The sequence below is a fragment of the Schistocerca cancellata genome, chromosome 2, assembly GCF_023864275.1.
Source record: "Schistocerca cancellata isolate TAMUIC-IGC-003103 chromosome 2, iqSchCanc2.1, whole genome shotgun sequence".
NCBI classification, from domain to species: Eukaryota; Metazoa; Arthropoda; class Insecta; order Orthoptera; family Acrididae; genus Schistocerca; species Schistocerca cancellata.
The window spans coordinates 296,421,378-296,435,973 of NC_064627.1; the positions used below are offsets into that span (position 1 = coordinate 296,421,378).

At 40.7% G+C, this 14,596-nt stretch overlaps 1 protein-coding gene across 3 annotated transcripts in view; it reads left to right on the forward strand.

Annotated features, from left to right (window-relative positions):
* LOC126161664 (uncharacterized) overlaps positions 1 to 14,596 on the forward strand; it is a 496,787-nt gene that overhangs the window by 346,072 nt on the left and 136,119 nt on the right. For all 3 annotated transcript variants that reach the window (XM_049917659.1, XM_049917660.1, XM_049917661.1), the window contains exons 13-16: positions 4,734 to 4,850; positions 4,930 to 5,026; positions 7,046 to 7,218; positions 11,468 to 11,697. In XM_049917659.1, the coding sequence (XP_049773616.1) occupies positions 4,734 to 4,850; positions 4,930 to 5,026; positions 7,046 to 7,218; positions 11,468 to 11,697 (617 nt within the window). The remainder of the gene's footprint in view (positions 1 to 4,733; positions 4,851 to 4,929; positions 5,027 to 7,045; positions 7,219 to 11,467; positions 11,698 to 14,596) is intronic.

Below are 14,596 nucleotides of genomic sequence, written 5' to 3' on the forward strand. Positions count from 1 at the left end.
CTGAAAGGAGGAGATTGACATCAAGGAAGGTAGTACAATGAGTGGAGGAGGACCAGGTGAAGTGTGTGGGAGAGAAAGTGTTGATATTGTGGAGGAATCAGTATAAGGTGTCCTGGCCTTGGTTCCAGGTTATAAAGATATCATCTATAAACCTGAACCAGACAAGGGGTTTACGGTTTATGAAGCTAAAAATGTTTCCTGTAGTTGGTCGATGAAGAGCTTAACATAGGAGGGTGCCATGCGGGTCCCCATTGCTGTGCCACAAATTTATCTGTATACTTTCCCTTCAAATGTGAAGTAGTTACGGATTAGCATGTAGTTGGTTAGGTTTATGAGGAATGAAGTGGTGGGTTTGGAATCTGCAGGGCATTGAGGGAGGTAGTATTCAATCGTGGCTAGGCCATGGGCATGAGGGACGTTGGTGTAACGGTGGTTGCATCAACAGTGATGAGTAGGGATCTGGGATGTAAATGTGTGAGATGGTGGAGAGCCAGTGCAGGAAAGGTTTTTGTAGGAGGCTAGGTTTTGGACAGTTGGTTGGAGATGTTGATCAACAAGGGCCGAGATTCTTTTGGTGGAGGCAGTGTAACAAGTCAGTGGATTCAGGTTAGAGGTTCTGCAAAGGGCCTGAGGATTTCAGCAGGGATTGGAGGCTATGTTGGATTTCTGGGATGGGATCACTCTGGCAGAGCTTGTAGGTGGAGGTGTTGGACAACTGCCGGAAACCCTCTGCCAGGTAGTCACTCCAGTTCATCACAACTGTCATGGAACCTTCGTCTGCCAGGAGGATGTTAAAGTCAGGATCCGTTTTTAGGTTGTGTAGGGTGGTCCTTTCTTCTGTTAAATGGTTGTTGTTCTTAGGGAGGGAGCTGGGGAAGGGTGGTGAGGCCTGGTTGGAAGTTAGGAACTCCTGGAAGGTAACCAGGGGATGGTTAGATGGGGGTGTGAGAGGGTCACCATGGGATGGTGGTATGAATTGAGACAGGCAGGGTGATGTTGCGATTGGGTTGCCTTTAGTTCGAGGGGGTTGGTGGCAAATAAGTGTTTCCACTGTAGGGAAAGGGAGAAGGAGAATAGGTCTTTGACAAGTCCAGTGTGGTTAAACCTGGGAGTAGGGCTGAATGTGAGGCATTGGTGAGGATTCCATTTAAGGAACAAAATATTGTCATGCGTAAGAGTGAAAAAGGGAACAAGGACAGGCATGGCATACGAGGGGCAATATGTGAGGGAGGGAGGTTTTTGAGCTACTAGAAGTGTGATGTGCTGTTATCAGGGGTCGCTTGGCACATTGAGATGGGTGCAAAGCTCTCATAGTGGATGCGGCTGATACTACAGGGTGTAACCAAAGTCACTTGCGACCACAAGGGTCATGGGCATTACAGAGTATGTCATAGAGGTGAGAGGGGAAGAAACATAAGACAAAGAAATGGATGGGCAATAGAGGGGAGTTAAATAAACCAGAGATTAATGAAGGATGGACAACATGAGGTTTGGCTGGAAGGGAACCACTAGCCACAGAAAGTTCTGGTTGAAATTTACAAATTATTTAAGAATGTAGGAGACAACTCACCAAATGGCAGAATCGCTGTATCATCGATAGGCACACAAACAAAAGGTACATAACTTGCCTAGCTTTCGGAATGCACTTCCTTTTTATAGCATGTAGGAGAAACATGCATGCACACATGCCCCCCCCCCCCCCCCCCACACACACACACACACCTGTCTCCCTACATTGTGTTCAGTCTAGTGCCAGGTCTTTACTGGCCCACTGTGAGTTTACTGTGATGAGGTGAGGTGTGGAGTGGGGTGAAGTGTGGAGAGAGGCAGGGAGGGGGTTGGGGGGGAAGCATCTAGCGGCTCCTGGGACAGTGGGGAGCCATCTGTGGGTTAGCTAGTGGGGCAGGTGGCAGGCAGCTTGGTATGTGATTTCATAGACTTAGGGTGTGAGACAACAGCATACAATTAGCTGATGTGGGGACACAAATTGGGCAGGGGACAGTGTACACACACACACACACACACACACACACACACACACACACACACACACACACACACTCTTTATTGAGTGGGGAGTGGGAGGGGTAACGAGTTACCTTAGGTTTAGGCTAGGAAGGTTACAGGAGCAAACCATGTGCTGTTAAGGATAGCGCCCATCTACACAGCTCAGAAATTCTGGTGGTGATGGGCAGGATCCAGATGGTGCGGGTTGTGAAGCAGCCATTGAAATCTCGCATGTGGGGCTTTGCTGAATGTTGTGCCGCTATGTGTGTACCTTGTTTTTGGCAACAGTTTGGCGGTGGCCATTCTTTCTAATTGACAATTGGTTGGTTGTCATACCAATGTAAAACCCCGTGCAGTGATTGCTGCAGTGTCAGTACATAAAATGGCTGCTTTCACAAATGTCCTGGCCTCTGATGGGATAGGATAAGCTTGTGACAGGACTGGAGTATAGATAGTGCTTGGTGAGTGGATTGCACAGGTCTTGCATCAAGGACTTTCACAGGTGTGGGGGTTGGGGGTGGGAGCGCTATAAGTATGGACTAGAATGTTGTGGAGGTTGGGTGGATGGCAAACACCATTTTGAGAGGGGTTTTAATTATCTTAGGTAGGATATCAGTCATTTCGGGACATGGTTCAGCCAGTGTTTTGCCAAAAACAAGATGAACCCCCCAGCAGTGGAACAACATGTGAGATTTTGTTTAGAACTTAATTGGCTCAAGTTCTTTGCCAGATTGGTACTGGAATAGAAAAGCAAGGTATACCAGCTAGCACAGATGCAATAGAGATCAACAGGCTTAAATATAAGGGATCGTTGTTACCTCCATTTTTCACTAGTATCATTAATTCTATCATACATTCTATTTATTTACTGTTTAAAACTATGTTTTTATAGTTAGCAGAGTGTCATATATGAGTGAATATGATAAGTTGCACGCAATTTTGCATATATGTAAAGTATTAAAAAAATTCCAGGATTAAGAAAACATTATTTTTTCAACATTTTCCTGCCGTTCCTGAACAATTTTTCTAAATATAAAGTGCAAAATGAAGCTTTAATTGCCTTGTGATGCACACTGCATCATTTATTTATTATTGCGGAAAATAATGATGTTAATGTCTTATCTGTCAGCTAATCTCAGACACATAAGTATACAGTATATCTGTCAGTATAGGTAGAACATGTGAAGTTAATGCAGAGTCAGATTGTTTAGTGTAAAAGTTCTGATGATGACCCACCTTTTACTCTGTGTTTTTGAGATAGTGTTTCTAACACTAGGATATGTTTATGATGATGATAATATTGCTTGTTAGATGCAAAATGAAGAAAATGCAAGCCTTTAATGTGAGCAGGATGTGCTCAATGTAAGTAAATACTGGTGCTATGCAATATCCAACTACTATTCTTCACTACCTTCTTGAATTTTTATCATTTACAATATTTCATGATAGGGCACCATGGTACTCAACATACCCAACATCTGATTGAACAGTACGTCCTGTAATGCAGCCATCTGATTATGAACAAAACTGTGCAACTGGAAATGGCAAAGAACAGTAAAGTTCGTTAAACAAAAAGTCTTCAAATTGTTGGTTGGTAGCTATTTTTATGACGTACAATATTCAGTTTTTGCAGCTTTCTTTGAAGGTTTTGCACCATCAGGCAACTAAGTTGTTCCTGCAACATGAAGAGAAATCATCATGAAAGATATACAGTATTTTGATAGCACAAGGGTGTGTGCAAAATCAAAACAGATTTAAAATGTAGTTGTTGTGCTTAATAGTTTCAGACCACCATTTCTTTTAGCTAAAAAGAATTGACCTAGTGATGTTTGCAAAATAGTTGCCCAGTATAAGGAAGGCATTATATGTGGGTAGCCATATTTCATTGATATTCATCTATCACTGGTGGACAACCTTATATGCTAAGGGAGATGAATTTCTATTATCACATTTGCTAGTACAATGAAATTTCATTTCTATCAATCCATTGGACCATTTGTGATGGTATTAAATGTTACAGTAAGCAAATATTAAGGCAGTTGTCTGAGTGGCAAAAATAATTCACAATATCTAGAGTATTGGAGAACTGTGCTGTCTTAAAAGTATCATGCTGAGGCTGCATTTTTGCATTCATTGTTATGTGGAGTAGAAACTGGATTCATCACAGTGAACCAGGACACAAAATACAGTTCAGTCAACCTTATTTTTACACACATTATCTGTAATTGAGAAAGAATGATTGACTTCACTGTCACTGTTCTGAAATATGAATGGGTCGCTCAAACACTAATCACAAGATAGAAGATAGTGAGCACCAAAAGCTGCAACATCATGCTAGAAGAAGACAATAGAGCCTGTAGTGTAGACATAGTCATAAATTTCTGTGCTAGGCATTTTTCTTAAAGGAAATTGCAGGTAAAATTTCAAGATTTCTCATAATTTAAAAAAAAAGTTTTTTGAGTTCCTAAGTTGTTCTTACTACAATCAGGAATTCATCCATTATACTTTCATGTGCTATGATATTTCAGAGAATTCATTGGAACCTGAGGTTTTACTTTGGTGGCACATTGAAGGATCATTGCATTTCTCATTTCACAAATGATTATTAACAACGAATGCATGATATGCAAAAATTTTACTTTTAGTATATGCATCAAGGACTCGCTCCCTGGTGTAACCTATCAAGCCTTTCTGTATTGATTTACCTCCATTTCGGTCTTTTACAGCCAAGAACAGCAACAAATCCAATGAGCTCATATCTAGTACAGGAAGTAAAGGTTGGGGAATTGTTGCAAGTAAGAGTTTCACACATTAATTCACCAACAAGCTTCTATGTTCAGAGGGTAAGCTAATGTACTCTCCTGTACTTTGACAAAATGTGCATGGAAGAACCATTTCTAATTTTGGAATAATTTTTTACAGACTGGGGCCCATGCTCGATCTCTATATAGTCTCAAGAATGAAATGATGAAATATTATTGTAATCCTACTGAGCATAAAATTTACAAACCTGAAATTGGTAAGATACCACATTGTTTATTTAAGTCCAAGAAAGTAAGATTTATATAGATAACACCCACCCATACTAACACTTGCTCCCAAGTAAAAGTAAATGAGGTCTAAATGCAAAGATGGTTTATACGCCAGAATACTTTAACCATAACAGATGCTCTAAATGTTACCACAGATGTTACAGAAGTGTTGACAATAAAAACTATGATCTTTGAAGTGTATGACTGTTTAGGTGGAACGCTATGTTGCCTCAGAGATGTATGTGTAGTTCATTATTTCATACCAGAGCTTAAAAAGTAATTGTAGTAGACAATGAAAATCCATAACAAGAAGAAAAACAGTTCCATCAGTACTAAAAATAATGGCCAATATTTCCAGAATTTCTCTTGGGTGATGTTTACATCCTACTGCTTGCTGCATATGTGGTATTTCAGTAAAAACCATTAGGACATTCTCATTGGGTTGTTCTTTTTGCCAAGTGTGTCACAAAATTGGCAGTCCTGGCTGGTACAGATGGCATGCACCCAAGGTTTCTCAATTACGGAATTGGTCAATGCTGCTAAGTACTAAATACTCTAGACACAGTTCAGCAACTATCATGAAGCATAACTGCGCAACATTACACTTTTTCCCATTGACCTGTGACACAGAAAGTTTCCCAACAGATGATGTGTGTCTCACTGGTCCTGTTTCATTTTCTATGAGAGTTTTCCATGGCCCCTGCCTCATGTATGCAGGGACTCATAACCTTTGACTGACACTTTATTCGCAGTGAAATGGACGAGAGATGATAACTCCTGTACATACTATAGCGAAAACCATTCCACGGGAGAGCCTTGTATTTGATATACGTTTGGTATCCCTGGTACATGAACCTCAATAGTCCTCACACCATATCTATTTGCAGCAATTTCCAATCACTTGACAGTAGTCATTTGCTGTTCATAAACAGCTGGAAATTGCCCTGAGAATAGCTGTCAGTGTGGGGCTGTATTGTGGGGGGGGGGGGGGGGGGGCATTGTTTCACAGAGCAGTAAGCAAATAACTGAAGCTTTCTGATTCTTTCTCAATTTTTGGATGTGTTATGCTAAAAGGAATACAAATTCTCTTTAAGAAATCAAGTGGCTAACACCCAGTAAAGTGATTCCTGCTACAACAAGAGGAAAAACCTGCAACAAAATTTACTTATTGCACAAAGTTATCTGGAATTTTGAGTCTCGAACTTTTGTCTTTTCTGTGTAAGGAAATAGTGGAAATTTATAACAAATGTAGACATTATATACACTGCTATTGAAGGGGGAAGCTAAATTTAACATGATATGGCAGTTATATTATGAACAGAATACATTATTGCACCACAGTAGTCAAATTCACATAAGAGATCTTTGTGTCATGCTCATACATTTTCAAACACTTCCTTTGAACAAACTTGTCAACAAACAGAAATGAGATGTAAGTATTTCAGAAATTACGTAAAAGCTTTCACTGTGATTAAGGGGAAATGATTTACCAAACCAGATATTGCCACTTAGATTTGTAGGACATGCAGCTGTAACTCACAGCCATTGACTTACTATAAAGTGCATTTTGCACTACACTTGTGTTAGCTGAAAATTTAAAAAAAATGTAACTTCATTCACATAGATAAACATTGAAATTAGTGGGAACAATTGACAGGATGTGACTTATGTAGCCAAAATTGTGTAAAGTAGAAGTGTAAAATATAACTGATGATACATTGCAGAATCTATTTTTCACAGTATTCATTCTTCAGAAATAAACAATATGTCATGTGTCCAGAAGTGCTAGTGCACATCATAGCAACTCCATCAGCAAATGACAAGTAGTTTTTGTTTGTAAGCTGAAATAATTTGATATTGTACATATGGTTCACAAAAATTTCATTCTCTTTCAGTGTTGTTGATGAATACGACTTCCTTTGATATTTTATGTTCTTCATTTCAAAATCATACTTGCATGCATACACAATTAATATCCATTGTAACGTGTTAGTGTTCCTTTTTAGGCATGCCATGTGCTGCATTGAATGCTACAAAAAGTTGGTGTCGGGGACAGGTTGTAGGTCTTCCAGGAAATAAAAAGGTCAGAGTGTTCTTTGTTGACACTGGTAGTGAACTAGACCTACCATGGTATGAAGTATTCCGGTTACCTGACAAGTTTCTTGCAGTTCCAAAGCAGGTAATCTTATTTTTTGTGGTTCACAGCCTTCTGTAATTGTTTTTGTCATAATTTTTTTGTATTATGTGTATGTAGTATGTGCCTTTTACAGAAAGAAAATCTCAAATGAAACGCACAGTGACACCACTGATCTTTAGATTTTACAGGATTATAAGATGCAGTAACATGAGCACACACTGATAAAAGAAATATGTCAATATTAATTAAAATATGTACAATATCAACTTTGACTAAAACAAAATACCTGGGAATGCACATGGGTCCACCATATTTTTGTGCTCACCTCAAGTACTTAAGCAACAAATGAGTGCTGAATGTGGCATGCAAATTAGTTGTCTAACCTGAAAAGTCATGAATAGACTACCTCCTCCTCCCTCTGTCCTCCCTATCCCAGCATGTTAATGGAGAAAAAGGAAAACAAAAACAAAGGAAAATGTAGAGGGTGTGCAGTTTCTTCGTTTAATAGGGTTGTTCTGTTTGGCTTTGTATGTATAATACACAGTCCAGTCACATTAATGTCACCGCTGTCTATGTTCAATGTCAACATGCCACAACCACTCATAGAAGGCAGATGGCAGCACTAGCAGTGGAAAGCACAAAGGGAATGTCAGGGATGTGGAAAACAGTGCAGTCATTGTGATGTGGAAACAGAATGATTTGTCTGACATCCGAACTGTCATGATAATTGGCTTTCAGGCCAAGGGTGAAAGCATTTCCAAAACAATTAAGTCTGTTAATGTTTGTGTGCCATCATCGTTAAAGTACACAGTACATGGCACAATGACGGTATCCAAAACTGCTGCCTAAGCGACTGTGATGCACCAAAAACCGTAGATGACAGGGGTGAACGATAACTGTGGAGATGTGTACTGATGAGTAGATGGGCAGCTATTGAGCAGCTGAGCATCTGCCCACGTAAACCAGGGGACCATCAGCAGTGTTTCTTCAACAACCCGTTCAGCAAATGTTGCTGCATATGGGCCTCCGCAGCAGGCACCTGGTTGAAGCACAGCAACGAAGGTTGAAATTTGCATGCCAATACCGCAACTGGACTTCCAATGAGTGGTGACGGGGACTTCCCAGATGAATTACATTTTATGCTCCATCAGACATGTGAAATGTTTGACAGCAAACACCCTACAGCAAGCAAGGAAGTGTTATGTTCTTGGGAATGTTTTTGTGCCATTCCCTGGGTGATCTTGTAATTCTGCAAGGCAGAGCGGATGAACACAAGTAGTATGTATCTGTCTTCCTCTAGGACTACGTCCGTCCTTTCATGCAGTTTGTTTTTCTTCAACACGATGGAATCTGCTAGTGGGACAAAGCAACATGTTGCACAGCTTTAGTGCAGTGTATGTTTTGAAGAGAGTCAGGGTGAGTTACCATACTCTCCCAGCCACCAAAGTATTCCGATTTAAAACCAGTCAAGGCTCTGTGGGTCTGTCTCAAACAGGCTGTTTGCCCTATGGATCCTCTCCCAAAAAACCTTGCACTGCTGACCACAGAACTGGAATCAGCATGGCTCCAAATCTCTGTTGGTACCTTCCAGAACCTCATCGACTCTTTTCCTGCATGTCTCGCACTCTTCACATCTGGCAGTGGTCTGTGTTGCAAAAGGTGATTATTCACGTTTTTGGCAGCTGGTCATATTAAAGTTACTGGACAGTGTATAAAAACAGGCAAATGAAGCAACATAATTGCCCCCTCCATGGCATTGTATAGTTTCGCACATTCAGCCTTTCACATGTATATATGTATGTAACCATTTTATTTGAATATAATAGAGGGAAACATTCCACGTGGGAAAAATACACTCCTGGAAATTGAAATAAGAACACCGTGAATTCATTGTCCCAGGAAGGGGAAACTTTATTGACACATTCCTGGGGTCAGATACATCACATGATCACACTGACAGAACCACAGGCACATAGACACAGGCAACAGAGCATGCACAATGTCGGCACTAGTACAGTGTATATCCACCTTTCGCAGCAATGCAGGCTGCTATTCTCCCATGGAGACGATCGTAGAGATGCTGGATGTAGTCCTGTGGAACGGCTTGCCATGCCATTTCCACCTGGCACCTCAGTTGGACCAGCGTTCATGCTGGACGTGCAGACCGCGTGAGACGACGCTTCATCCAGTCCCAAACATGCTCAATGGGGGACAGATCCGGAGATCTTGCTGGCCAGGGTAGTTGACTTACACCTTCTAGAGCACGTTGGGTGGCACGGGATACATGCGGACGTGCATTGTCCTGTTGGAACAGCAAGTTCCCTTGCCGGTCTAGGAATGGTAGAACGATGGGTTCGATGACGGTTTGGATGTACCGTGCACTATTCAGTGTCCCCTCGACGATCACCAGTGGTGTACGGCCAGTGTACACCAGTGGTGTACGGCTCCCCACACCATGATGCCGGGTGTTGGCCCTGTGTGCCTCGGTCGTATGCAGTCCTGATTGTGGCGCTCACCTGCACGGCGCCAAACACGCATACGACCATAATTGGCACCAAGGCAGAAGCGACTCTCATCGCTGAAGACGACACGTCTCCATTCGTCCCTCCATTCACGCCTGTCGCGACACCACTGGAGGCGGGCTGCACGATGGGGCGTGAGCGGAAGACGGCCTAACGGTGTGCGGGACCGTAGCCCAGCTTCATGGAGACGGTTGCGAATGGTCCTCGCCGATACCCCAGGAGAAACAGTGTCCGTAATTTGCTGGGAAGTGGCGGTGCGTTCCCCTACGGCACTGAGTAGGATCCTACGGTCTTGGCGTGCATCCGTGCGTCGCTGCGGTCCGGTCCCAGGTCGACGGGCATGTGCACCTTCCGCCGACCACTGGCGACAACATCGATGTACTGTGGAGACCTCACGCCCCACGTGTTGAGCAATTCGGCGGTACGTCCACCGGGCCTCCCGCATGCCCACTATATGCCCTCGCTCAAAGTCCATCAACTGCACATACGGTTCACGTCCACGCTGTCGCGGCATGCTACCAGTGTTAAAGACTGCGATGGAGCTCCGTATGCCACGGCAAACTGGCTGACACTGACGGCGGCGGTGCACAAATGCTGCGCAGCTAGCACCATTCGACGGCCAACACCGTGGTTCCTGGTGTGTCTGCTGTGCCGTGCGTGTGATCATTGCTTGTACAGCCCTCTCGCAGTGTCCGGAGCAAGTATGGTGGGTCTGACACACCGGTGTCAATGTGTTCTTTTTTCCATTTCCAGGAGTGTATATCGAAAAACAAAGATGATGTAACTTACCAAACGAAAGCACTGGCACGTCGATAGACACGCAGACAAACACAAACATACACACAAAATTCTAGCTTTCGCAACCAACGGTTGCTTCGTCAGGAAAGAGGGAAGGAGAGGGAAAGACGAAAGGATGTGGGTTTTAAGGGAGAGGGTAAGGAGTCATTCCAATCCCGGGAGCGGAAAGACTTACCTTAGGGGGAAAAAAGGACGGTTATACACTCGCACACACGCACATATCCATCCACACATATACAGACACAAGCAGACATATACAGAGGCCTCTGTATATGTCTGCTTGCGTCTGTATATGTGTGGATGGATATGTGTGTGTGTGCGAGTGTATACCCGTCCTTTTTTTTATATATATATATATATATATATATATATATATATATATATATATATATGTCTGCTTGTGTCTGTATATGTGTGGATGGATATGTGTGTGTGTGCGAGTGTATACCCGTCCTTTTTTCCCCCTAATGTAAGTCTTTCCGCTCCTGGGATTGGAATGACTCCTTACCCTCTCCCTTAAAACCCACATCCTTTCGTCTTTCCCTCTCCTTCCCTCTTTCCTGACGAAGCAACCGTTGGTTGCAAAAGCTAGAATTTTGTGTGTATGTTTGTGTGTCTATCGACGTGCCAGTGCTTTCGTTTGGTAAGTCACATCATCTTTGTTTTTAGATATAACCATTTTATTTGTTTGAGCACTCAATGGTGTAGAATAATTTGTTGTTTCAGGCCCTTCTATTTTCAGATTAAGCTGTATATGGTTCCAGAGACGCTTTAAAGTTCCAAACATATAATTCCTTTGTTAGTACCTAGAGTCGCCCTTAACATACCCCAACGGATGCCAACTGTGTATGTAGACAATAGGGTTAAGTATTTTATACTGTGATGCGGTCACAAATCAAGAGGAATTTTATTGGTTGTTAAAATTGGTTTATTAAAATATTGTGAAAGAAAAAACATCTTGGTTATTACAGGCGATACATTGTGCATTGAATGATGTAAGCCCAACACTGAAGTCTGGATGGTCACCAGAAATTAAAAAAGTTATGTTGGAGCTCACATTCAAAAAATCATTAAGATTATTTGTGGATTCTGTGAGTGACACTAACTTGTTTGTCACATTATATGATGTTCAACGTGAAATGGACATTTGCATCAATGCGGTTTTGGTGAGAGAGGGCTATGCTCTGAGCACAGGAATGAGGTAAGTTTTGCAAGACTTTCTTTCATATTGACTTCATCTAACAGCTTAAAACGGTGTCCCACTCTGGGACTTAAATCCAGGTGCAGTTGTGTGAGGTGCAGTATCAGTTACGCTGCTGGAGTATGCTTTACTGATGGAATTGAAAGTTAACTTATCTCCTTCATTGTAGTGACTGTACTTCCAGAAAGAGTTCATGTGAATTATGTCAAACCTTAATAAGAAATGTACTGACTTCTGTATGTATAATTTTATATTACTTTTGTGTACAACTGCTAGACAGAAGGGAGTATAATGCTTTTGTGTACCTCCTTGTTTAGAAGTTGCCATTAATTACTTCTTTTATATAATAGCAGCCTTGCAGTTTTTTTATTTCTATTAAAGCAGAATAAGTAGTGTTCAAGGATCTTGTCAGAGGTGAAATGGTAGGGCATATTCTGCTCTTCTATATTGTAATTTTGACCATGGGTACTTCATAATTGAAGGTTTCAATTTAGCTGACTGATTGTTTATTTTTTTAAGTTATTTGATTCTGATTTGTGTGTGTTCTTTGTTGTATCTTGGTTCTAGTGTCCAAGTACTAAATCAAATAGATATTTTCATAAATATATCTTAGTGTACAATGAGAGAGCTTGTGGAACTGTTGGTAAAGAAAATTAAACATTGGAATATAACTATACTATAACTTATTTTTTAAAGCATGCAGTTCATTTTAACAATTATATTAATTTCTAAAGTGATCAGTCTCCATATATAATTGCCCCACTATTAGTCAGAATTATTTAGGGTTACTATATCTAATGAATCAACCACTTGCACTCAAACTTTTAAGTTTTATTATCCAGTAGTTTCATAGTCTTCAAAATTTGCTTCACTCTTGAAAGAAATTTGAAATCAAGTTGTACAAGGATAAGAGAATACTAGGTAGTAGTGAAGTTTGATTGTCTGTTCAAGCTTTTTGATTACCATAACCTGCCTCTTCATTTTTGTGGTCTCCTTTAATTTTTGCCGCTGTAAAGTGTAGTATGTCTCAATACTGTAGTATTATTTACTCTGAGTTTGTACTGAAATATACCAGACATATTTTTACCCACAGGACATTTGCCAAAAATTTCCTTCTTTAGTGACAATAAAACAATCCTTCCATTGGCCTGACTGGGCCCCAGTGTCCGAAAGTTAGAACTAGACTCAAGTTTCACCGTGCATGGTATATCTTTCATGGTCCTACTTTCATGGAGTGTAGTCTAGAGAAATGAGGACAAAATGATTATTTCCTACTGATTCCGAAAAGATAATGCAAAGTATTTTCTAGTTCGGTCTTTTTGAACTAATTGAATGTAAACACTTTCAGCCTCAGTGCATAATCTTTTAACAAACAGTCCTCTGGTTGGTCTGATATTTGCAAACTGCCATTTGTTACCAAGCATACATTGTTTTATTTAATATTTCTGCTTTAGAAGTACAACTGCACAATTTTTCATTTTTCGTACTTTTACTGCTAACCGTTTTCAGAATAGGTATTTAATATTTGACTATTTCTTGCCCAACTATCCACTGAACTGTTTTTCTTGTTGGTTTAAGCTTTTATGTAGCTGCTGGCCCACTCCTTGTTGTTGAAACCGAGTCAAAACACTTCATGAGATCTGTCATCCAATGTAATATCTGATGTATTTATGTTTTTTATCTGCTCACTGTAGTTGATTCTTTTGAAGTAGAAGTCCTGCTGGTCAGTGGCTCTGAAATCCTACATGTTGCCATGGAAAGGCTTGTCTTTGTGTTATTTTGGAGCAAAGGAAGACAACTTCCACTTATCTTACGAAAAACCACCTTCTACACTACTTTCCTTTTACAAACTTGTATTTGATTGAATGGGTGTACAGATCATTAGAGTGTCTTGTGAATTAGAGTAGAACACAACTTTTCATGTGCCTTGAAGGCTCAACATACATTTAAGATTACAATATATTTTATTTATCACAATACCATCTTGTCTTTTGTTTTCATTCTTAGAGGGTGTGAGTGCTCCTTGACAGTCAAGTTACCACCAAGCCACAATGCCAAAACATAAAAGGCCCTGTCCACAGCAGGTGAAGCCATTTATTTGTTGTCACACCTTGCCATTTTCTTGTATTCAACACCTTCCATTTAATGTCTGCACATATGGAAACCAACACCCGAAGACATTTTATGTTCCGTGACTTATTCCGTACTTAATATTACTCTGTCATGATCATCTTTCATGTCCACCCCAAATCCTGTATCATTTCAGTGGCACTTCTCCCCTATTAGGCAATGATACAAAATATGCTCCCTTTTTTTGAACTTTATCAATGTACTCTGTCAATCCTATCTGGTAAAGATCCCACACCATGCAGCAGTATTCTAAAAGTGGACATACAACCATAGTGTAAGCAGTCTCTTTAGTAGATCTGCTACATTCTGTAAATATTTGGTTGGCCTTCCCCACAACATTTTCTATGCATTCCTTCCAATTTAAGTTGTTCATAATTGTAATTCCTAGGAATCTAATTGTATTTAAGGCCTTTTAGATTTGACTGATTTATTGTGTAACTGAAATTTAACAGCTTCCTTTTAGCAATCATGTGGATAACCCCACACTTTTTGCTATTTAGGGTCAATTGCCAATTTTTGTACGATACAGTTACCTTTTCTGAATCATTTTGCAATTTGTTTTGATCTTCTGATGACTTTACTAGTCGATAAATGACTGCCTCATCTGCAAACAACATACGATGGCTGCTCAGATTGTCTCCTAAATCGTTTATTTAGATAAAGTACGGCAAAGAACCTATAACACTATCTTGGGGAATGCCAGAAATCATATCTGTTTTACTCAGTGTCTTTATTTCGGTTACTACAAACTATGACCTTTCTGACAGGA